This window comes from Chenopodium album, chromosome 27, assembly GCF_948465745.1.
Source record: "Chenopodium album chromosome 27, dcCheAlbu1.1, whole genome shotgun sequence".
NCBI lineage: Eukaryota > Viridiplantae > Streptophyta > Magnoliopsida > Caryophyllales > Amaranthaceae > Chenopodium > Chenopodium album.
Genome location: NC_137860.1, coordinates 23505426 through 23515878, shown reverse-complemented (window position 1 = coordinate 23515878; position 10453 = coordinate 23505426). Strand labels below are relative to the sequence as shown.

The 10453-nt window shown below is 31.6% G+C and overlaps 1 protein-coding gene across 1 annotated transcript; it reads left to right on the top strand.

Moving 5' to 3' along the window:
• The first annotated feature begins 2399 nt into the window (after positions 1 to 2399).
• On the top strand, positions 2400 to 3149 carry LOC145619802 (uncharacterized protein At1g08160-like). The gene has a single exon (XM_081674495.1). The coding sequence runs from the start codon at positions 2400 to 2402 to the stop codon at positions 2961 to 2963; it is 564 nt and encodes a 187-aa protein (XP_081530621.1). The 3' UTR covers positions 2964 to 3149.
• The last annotated feature ends 7304 nt before the right edge of the window (positions 3150 to 10453 follow it).

Sequence of the window (10453 nt, the reverse complement as noted above, 5' to 3'; positions counted from 1 at the left end):
AAAAAGGAACATAATTAAAATTATATAGATTGAACTTGGAAATAATTGTAAGCAAATGAAGCAATAGTAGAAGAAGGAAGTGTGACTGCGCGAGGGCTTATGACCGGCAACGAGCCCGTGCAATGGTGGTTTGCTGGTAATGGGGTGCAATTTTTTTTTTTTTTTTGTGTGTACGTAAAATGGAGGAGTAGGAATATTAGGCCCTGTTCTCTTCACCTTATTTTTACTGAACTGAAATTATTTTTACTGAAACAAAATTATATTTGCTGAACTTAAATTATTTTTGCTGAACTGAAATTATTTTTACTGATTTTCTATTATAATTCTTCTTTAAGAAAACTGAATTTTACTGAGCTAAACTTATTTTTACTGAACTGAAATTATTTTTACTGAACTGAACTTAATTTTACTGAACTGAATTTAATTTTACTAACTGAAATTATTTTTACTTAATATTATTTTTTTAAGGTGAAGAGAACAGGGCTTTAGTAGGGTATTAAGTTTTATAATAATGGGCTTTTAGTTGATTCTCTAACAGGAGTAGGTTTAGAAAATTGGTATGTTTTATATTGGGCTTAGCTACATACAAATGGTTCTTTCAAAAAAAAAAAAAAAAAAAAAAGCTACATACAAATGGTCTTCAGTTTTACTTTGGGCTAAGTAGGTTGGGTTGCCTCCTGAAATTATTTTCATAATATATTTTGCAATTAAATGATAATCAATGAGTCAATGACCTTATAATATCAAGATTACTTAATTAACTCTCATCAAGAATGATTTTATTCATTTAATCTAAAAAAAGAAAAGAATGATTTTATTCATAAAATGCAGTACAAGAAAAATTTAATTTATATTCAATACTTCCCGCCAAAACTTTTTTAATCTTAAAAAAAAATAGTTAATTTATTTTTCGAAAATTCTACCGCCTAAGCTACCTATAAAAATAGAACAATAACAGCAACTTCAAATAAGTAAAATATTTTTACTTATTAAAAAGATTAAAAAAAATAACAAACAATGTAGACTCATAGTAAATTAATGATGTTTTACCTTTTAAATTTCGAAACCAATTCTATTGAAATTTATTGTTGCAAAAAGAACATCATCAAACTAAAAAAGTTTTATATATATATTTAGGCCCTGTTCTGTTCACCTTACAAAAATAATATTCAGTAAAAATAATTTCAGTTCAGTAAAAATAAGTTCAGATCGGTAAACATCACCTTATTTTTGCTGAACTGAAATTATTTTTACTGAAACAAAATTGTATTTGCTGAACTTAAATTATTTTCACTGAACTTAAATTAATTTTACTAAACTAAAATTATTTTGCTGAACTGAAATTATTTTTACTAATTTTCTATTATAATTCTTCTTTAAGAAAAATTATTTTTACTGAACTGAACTTAATTTTACCGAACTGAAATTATTTTTACTGAACTGAACTTAATTTTACTGAATTGAACTTATTTTTACTAAACTGAAATTATTTTTACTTAATATTATTTTTTTTTAAGGTGGAGGGAACAGGGCCTAATAGAGAATCAGTAAAAATAATTTTAGTTCAGCAAAATTAATTTCAGTTCAGTATAAATAATTTAAGTTCAATAAAAATCATTTAAGTTTAGCAAAAATAATTTCAATTCAGTAAAATTAATTTCAATTCAGCAAAAATAAGGTGAAGAGAACGGAGCCTTATTTTTGAAAATCTTCTGTATCGCCTTGAATCTTCATTCGTCAATTTATAAAATAAATTGTTCATTTCCTACTCTCATGATTTGTCAACAAACTACAAAAATAGAGATACCCTATTTAACGTGCCTCTTCTATTATACGGAGTAATAAAAATTCAGTGAATATCCAAGTGTTGCTTGAGAAAAGGACTAATATTGTATAAACTGCAACCAAACAAAATCTCAGAAAGTGTAACTGTTTTTGTTCTTTTAAATACAAAAATTAACAAATAGTGGTACTAGGTATCATTTAAAGATTCATCAATGTATAAAGTCGGTTTAAATAGTTTCTAAAAAAATGGGATTTATGCTCATCACCCATGTGAGTTTGAGCCTCCTATAGATCTTACCGTAATTATATCAACAAAAACAAAAGTAAATAAAATTATTATAAGTACAATAATTTATCTATATTTTTACGGGTCAAATAAAATATTACGAATGTTTAGTTTTCCTAAGCTAATAATTTTTAAATAAAAGTTGTATAGGTAACGAACTTTCGTATGATTAATTCTATCTTCTTTTGTTTGCAATTTAGTTGACATTTTTTCAAGAATCCCAAATTTCCACGCTTTTTCATTCCCCTCTCCTTCTCTCTATTCTCCTCTTTCTCTCTATTATACCATTAAAATCTTCGTTGCGAAAATAATTACAACAAATATAAATATGGCCGCGAAAGCAACGATTATTTGCTTCGTAATCACATTTATTATTCTAGGAGGTATAGCCGTGTTGATCGCCTGGTTAGCGGACAAAATGAAATCTCCAACATTTTCCGTCGATCAAGCCGCCGTCAACGACTACAATTTCACCGCCGACAATCGCCTCAACGCTACATTCACGGTTGTGGTACGATCCCACAACCGTGACTCTAAGTACAAGATTGACTACAATGTTGTTGTGGTATCAGTGTACCACAACGGGTACACCCTAGCATATGATACACTAGGCCCGTATTCCCAACCTCATGGGGATGATATTTTGTTCACGGCCCAGCCCAAGGCCCGAAATGTTATGATTTCGGACCCAGGCTTGGCTAGGGACATTAGAAATGAGACTCAAGCCGGGCGATTTGAGCTAGAGGTTCGGGTTCGGGCTGCGGTTCGATACGAGGTTAAAAGGTGGAAGCATAAGAATTATACATTGAGGATTATTTGCATTCCTGTGTTAATTGGTTTGTCATCTGGGAAGAGTTCTCAAAGTACAAAGTGTGATGTAGATCGCTATTGATTTTTTATCCCAAAAAAATAGGAAAAAGGGTAAAAACAAAAGGCTATTTGTTAGGAATTTTTTATATTTATTTTGATAGGAATTATTTGGTTGAATAATTATTTATTTGATTGGGATTTTATTATACTATTTGTAACCTTGTTACAAGGGTAGTTTGTATATTCTTTCAAAAGAATTTTGGACTTAGTCATGTGCTTATCATAAATGACATGAGTTGGATTATGGAAATAATAGAACATGGACTTTGTAAAACAGAGATATTATCATCTAATCTTTCTTGTATCACTTGTATGTACGTTTTTTTTTTTTTTTTTTTTTTTTTTTTTCATGTGAAAGAATAGAGAAGTAAGGTGATGTTTGACAAATTTTTGGACTAGGTTTGTCTTTCACTAGTAAGGAGTACCATTGTCTATGTACAAATACAATTATACACTAGTGTGAAAAGAATTTGTGGCGACCAAACGGAAATCTCCATATAAAATATGGAGTACGTAGTACTTGATCTAGTGTTAATTATTATGTGTACTCAATTTAGGGGAGCTTATAACCTACTTTAGGATGATTATAAGAGCAAGTTTAGCCCCGAGTCTTAAGACTTAAATGTGACATCATTTTTTGTGGTCTCCATTGAAAATGATGTCATCAAATTCTTGTTAAAACTCACTAAGACTTGCCCAAATTTATCACTTTAGCCCTAAAACTCAAATATATGACATATTATATGTAGAAAAGTGTTAAAAATAATAATAAAAATAAAATTGAGGTGGATCCCAATCTCAAGTCATAAGTTGAGTCTTGAAATTACTCAACTTGAGACTTGCTTGAGATTTAAGAAGAAAAATGGGGGAAGTCTTAAACATAAGTCCTAATACTCAAGATGATGATGTCACAAGACTTGGGGCTGCACTTGCTCTAACTTGTTACACTTCACAACACTTATATAAAAGAGTTTTCTAAAAAAAATAAATAAATAAAAAATAACTTGTATATACCTAACCCTATTATATATCAAGGTCACATTGAATACATTAGGATACAAGTTTTTCATCAAATATCCCTGAGTTTTGAACTTACTCGTCAAATGTCCCTATACTTTTAAAAACCGTTGCATACTCTAAAGTTTACTAATGTTCACCAAATACCCTAAATAACTAGCAGACGTAAACTTCAACACAAAAATTATCTAAAAACATCTTTTTGCATTCTATGAAACGCATCAAATTGCGTAAATTCAAAAAAAAAAATTCAAAACCTATGTAATATTCAAATACAAAATCAGAGTGCAATATCTAAGTGAGAAAGAAATATCTAAAAAAAAAAAAAGATTCCAATTTCAAATTTCAAAAATCACAAGAAATCAAAATAAAATATCAGAAAATTAAGATTTGAACCTTTAAGTCAAACATAAAATAATAAAGGAAAATTAACATTGTTCCAAAATCAATTACAAGAGCACATTAGCACACCTCGGGGGGCTTAATTCGTGTCTAGAGCTTTATATCTATCCTTCCTTGCCAACCTTCAACTAACCATGTTACAGCCACCAAAAGACCTCTTAGAGGCATGCAATGTCCAAACAATGTCAAAAAAAAAAATGCCAAAACTGCAAATGATCTAATTCCGAGGGTACGTTGGTAGCCTCACCTTGAGGTTCAACTGCATTGATTAAACAAGTCACGAGGTCTCTCAATATTCAACGGTGATAAGAGTTTTCAAAATTTTGAAACACGCACAGTTTAGATCCCGACATAGACTTGAGTCTGAACCTGTGTTCTAAAGCCAGGCTTCTACATTATTAGTCCCTCACTATATTACCTCTTAATCACTAATTTTAACTCTATATTTTTTCCTTCATCCAATCCATTCTTGTCAACCCTTGCGAACCTCAAAGTTCAAGACCAATTCTAATCAGGTTAACCTTACCTTACATTCTTCAAAGGTGAAAATGTCATACCTTGAAGCTATGAAGACACCTCAATTAACCTTAAAAGAATTGAATGTATAAACACTTCAACCTCGCGTCTTTCAAAATAAAATTTTCAAATCAACATGTCTTAAACACTGTGTCAATTCCAATCCATCCATCTATGAAAACCCAGTCTAGTCAAATGTATCCTGACCTACGTCAAGCTAGTCGTCTCTTTAGTCTAGCGTCCAGTCAAGTCTAGTCAACTCTTCATTCTATTGATTCAACTAACCCGATTCTTTGCATAAATCATACCCTTGATTGGAATCAATATTGAAATTAAAACAGATCTAAAGCCTTTTCATTCTAAGAGAAGTTGACCCTCATTTAGATTTGCCTTGTTGTATACCAATTTCCAATTAGTCTTCCTTACAGAATCCAACCCTTTACAGTTGTCAACTATTCACCAGTTTCTAGTTTCCAGTTGTTCTTCCACAGAGAATCTAATCCATGCACTAAGGTTGCCATCTAATTACCATTTTTACAGTTCTTAATTCCCAGGCAAATTCAAAGTTTCTTAGATAAAAATTCATAGTTCTTAATTCTCGATTCCCAGTCTATTAGTTTTCTCGATTTATTAAAATAATTGCATCTAATCATGAAGTTGATCTTACTTAGAACCTTGTCTCCACAAGGACAATTTAGCTTAAGCCTTCATTTTAGCGTCCACTCGTCGTGTAAGAAATAACTTTGCAAGAACAGTGGCAACCTCAGCATCAACAGTGCGCTTGTAGACGCAGATATAGGAATGACATTTATAAATGGATATCTGAAAATCCGATTCACCCGATATAAATAAATGGACAAAAATCCATGTTAAATGGATGAAGGACAGGTAACAGATGAAGCGAGTGACAAATCGGGTTGCATTCTGGTGGGGCTTCATTTCATCCATCACCCGCTCCGTCATCCGTCTATAACCTAATCTGTTATCCACCAAATATACATGTATATAAGTATCGATAATTTTGATGTACTTGTAGTTAAAATCATCACCCGTAAATTCTATATTAACATATATAATTTTGGTTTATACATAAAATCAGAAATTTAAACATCACCTACTAAGCATCCAATCCACCCATTTAACCTGCGAATGACGGATGGATAGGATAAGGGTAATCGATTTTGTGGGTGGTGGGTGGATCAAATGACGCGGGTGGATGCGGATGAAGCTCCATCCGTCCCGAATCTAATTTGTTTCCATTCCTACACTCAGACAGGTTTTACAAGTACCATATGATTATATAAGTTAGTTCGGAATCACAAAAAGTTTTAAACTAGTGTTCGTCCTAACTAGAATAATTTGAATTTCATCTTACAAGACTCAGTCTTTACAAACTCAGTCAAAGTGCGTGGGGGATTCTATAAACACCTAAATATGTCTTCTTGAATAAAACTCGATGATAACCAACCTTCACTACCAAATTTGGCTGCACGAATTAAAGAACAACTAAAATAGTCCTTTTACCCTAATCCGGCCACAATCATATTCCATTTCCTTTTTAGCCAATTCAATAGCCAAAACACTTTTCCTAGCTCTAATTCACAAACCTTGACGACCCAAAAATTTCTTTTCATAGCCACAGCCAAAAATTGAGCTAATATGATCTATGTACCTGAATTTTTTTTATGAAAATTCTTTATTTTAAGATCCTTTAAATAATTTTCCAATAAGATATAAATAAGCCAATTCTAATTTACAACGAAGGAGATATGAACAAAATACTGAACTCGATCCAAAACTGATACCCTTGCTCTATTTGGATCATATCTTTAAATCGGAAATGATATTGATCTAATTCTTATTGATATGTAGCCTTTTATAGCTTTCCGGTAGTGTTATATTTTCCTTATTTCAAGGTTGAAATCAAAATTTATGACAAAAACAAAAAGCATAGAAAATAAGAAAAGCTCTGCGCTGCGCCTAATTTTCCGTGACATGCCAACTGCAGCGTGTCACATAACTTTCTAATGTGGCACGCCACTTTGCAAAGTGTCGCGATTAATACTGTCAAACGGTTTGACAATTCGGATTAAAATCGGTTTTTTGAAATTGGGTCGGTTTGAAATCGGTTAATTGTCTCGTGGGTCGGTTTTAGTTCGGTTTAAATACTTATCGGTTCAATTCGGTTTCAGTTTATTCTTGAGCGATTTTAATTCATTTCGGGTAGTAAACGGTTCGGTGCACACGGGTTTCGGTTTAATTTGTTAACGGTTCGGTGTAAACGAGTTTTATCCCGGTTTAAACAGTTTTGGGTTGAAAATGGTTTCGAGTTAGAAACGATTCGGTTCTTTTTAAGTTCGATCTGTCTTATTTTAGTTCGGATTATAATTGGTTCGTTTGTTAACGAGTTCGGTTCTTATACGGTTTAACGTTATTTGAATCAACTCTATTTCGGACTTACTAAAGTACGATTCGGGTCAATTTTTTGTTACAAAAAATCGGTTTTTATCGAGTAATTTGATTTCGGACAATTAAAACGGTTTTGGTTTGAAATTTGATAGTACTTGCTAACCTTTTGATGGTCAACAAATTTTATATCAAGTCAAGACTTCATCAATTCATATTTAGGAATCATATTATATACAAATTCTCATTGATTTTATAAATACATATCATGATATGTTTCAAATTTAGCCATACGGATCTTACTGTTTATTACAAAGTAGATTATAAAAGTTTAGTGAATGTATTATTGTTTTACTATCATGTCTGCTTCTTAATTAATCATTTACTGGTAGGGTCATAATAATGATTTGATGAGTTGCTGTGACATCGATATTTGCAATTTGGTAATTTGATACTTAATTTGTCAATGTCAACTATAATGCTTCTAACCTTCTACAATCCTAGTATGTCTTAGTATGTCAGTTACTTGATTTCATTAACGTGATTTTAATCTTCCATGTAGTAAGCGGTTTGTATACGGTTCAATTTATAAGCGGTTTGGTTCATAAAAGGTTTATAGACGGTTCGGTTTGTCAATGGTTCAATTTATAAATGGTTCGGTACGGTTCGGTGCAAACGGGTTGCAGTTTGTTAACGGTTCGGGTTATTACCTCGGTTCAAACATTTTCGGGTTGGAAACGGTTTTGATTTAGAAACGGTTCGGTTCTTTTTTGGTTCAGTTTGATTTCAGTTCAGTTTAGAACTGGTTCGGTTTGTTAACGGGTTCGGTTCTTATACGGTTTGACATTATTCGGACCAGTTCGGTTTCGGGTTTACTAAAATACGGCTCGGGTCGGCTTTCGGTTTCAAAAAATCGGTTTCTAATCGGTTCGGTTTTCATTTGGATCGGTTGATTACCGGCAGTTAAACGGTTTCGGTTTGAAACTTGACAGCACTAGTCACGATGTATCTACGTGTGTCGCAAAACACTTCCAGCCTTTTTTCTATCATTTCCACTTCTTAGTCTATAAATACCGACCTATTTTCTGATAGTTGAGATAAAAATTTAAACACAGTAACTAGTTATCAATCCCAATACCTAAATTCTTAGACATAAAGATTCGACGTATATAATTTTTATTGTTTTTTTTATTTATAATCCTATTCAATTTATTCAAAACCAGATTCAAAGGTTCTACCTTTAGAAGATAGGCGCGCAGGCATCTAACCATTTATTTGGTTATTTTAATTTCTTTTCTTTTGATTATTATTATTATAAAGTTACTAACAATTTATTCGCAATGTAGCAATTCCAAGAGTTCATTTGACGTAAGTAATTAACTAATAATCCTTCTTGTTTTAGTTACTTGGTTTATCTATTTTGCTATAGCTAGTGTCATGTTAGGGATAATTTCATTTTTAGAATCATGCTACGTTGCTTCCAATAATTTAATCTCACATGCTATTTATTTGCTATACATGTTTTTATTGTTTGTTCACTAATACTATTTGTTAATCAAAACTTGTATTTGAATATCACACCTAAAAGGATAATGATGGACAATCAGATAGGAACCCATTAAACTTGTTGTTTAATCAATGATCACAATATTAGGTATCACATGTACATTAATATTCAACCAACTTAGCATAATCTAGTTTGTAGCTATTGAATGCTTGTTTGTATGTCTTTCAATTGCAATCGATACATGTTGTAATAAGAACAAAGTAGAGGCCAATACGAGTAAAATATTATTCCTGAAATCCAGATTCAATATCGCACTATTTATCATCCCCGAATGCTCCATGATGCATGTTTCATGACTGCATGGAGTTAACAACCTTATGAATTGTGAAGGGGTGTAATCTTCATATAGATTAAAAATCGTGGTTACCTTGCCCCTTTCGTTAATGATCCATGACCGGTTTACAAATTCCGTAAAAGACTTACCTTGTTAGTGGCTCCATGTCCCTTATCTCATTCGATTGCCAAGCACAATTACACGTGTTAAGCTAGGTAGGCCTACTCCTATGACAATTACCTAAGTAGGCTACACATACGATGAATGTCTCTATAGTGAATTAGTGATGAGTCGAAAAATGTATTAGGCTGCATGTTGATGCAAAATGGAAAGGTTATCTAATTTTTCAAGACAATTGAAGTCGTACAAAGCAAATTACCATACGCATTATCTAACACTCACAACAATTGTCTTTGTATATTGAAGATTTGGATGCATTATTTGTATGATGTGAAGTTTGAAGTAAATTTTCACACAAAAAGACTTCAATATGTGCCATCGAATATGGTTGGAATTGATTTAGGATAATGACCTTGATATTCAATAACATGAACTGGAAAATGAATGATAATGAGGAAACTCGTAGAACAAGTAATGGAGTTAATGCATTGGTCGTACATAAACATGTGAGGAATTTTAGAAATGATTTACTCCCTCTGTTCCTTTTTGATAGTTCCTTATGGGCAAATTTTAGTCCCAAAATGTTCACCCCATTTGCCTTTTCCAACAACCCTTAATAATTATTTTTTACCAAAATTCCCTCCAATTTGCAACAATACTTGTGCAAATTTATATTTTTCATGTAAATTTTGTTTTCCCATGTACTTTTATTACTTTTTCTCTCTAATTTTTTGCATACCTAATGTCAATTTATTTTTTCAATGTACTTTTACTATTTTCGTTTGTGTTTATTAATTCCTGTGAAAAATGCCCATAAGGGACTATCAAAAAGGGACGGAGGGAGTAAATAACTAACAATGATGAAGCCCCAATTTCTCATTTATAAACAAAATTTGTTTATCAATTACAATTTTACATAGTTATCATGGCATGTTCGTAAATAAATCAACAACCGAGGGTTCTTTTTTTATATAAAGTTATTGATTTATATACAATTTTGCCATTTAATAAACACATTTTTGTTTATCAAATGATGCAAACTTGTATTTTCTCACTAACAATTACGGAGCATTTTGTAAAAGGTACATTGCATAATTCTCAAGTTCAAATGAAGACAGGTATCATATTGTAATTATGGAGTCATTAATGATGTTAATTGATGCACTAATGAAGGCTATTGATTTAAATGATGGGATTGACTATTAAAAAT

Bases quoted from the DNA above. Each gene is read 5' to 3' on its own strand.
- LOC145619802 (XM_081674495.1), top strand. From the start codon at position 2,400: ATGGCCGCGAAAGCAACGATTATTTGCTTCGTAATCACATTTATTATT.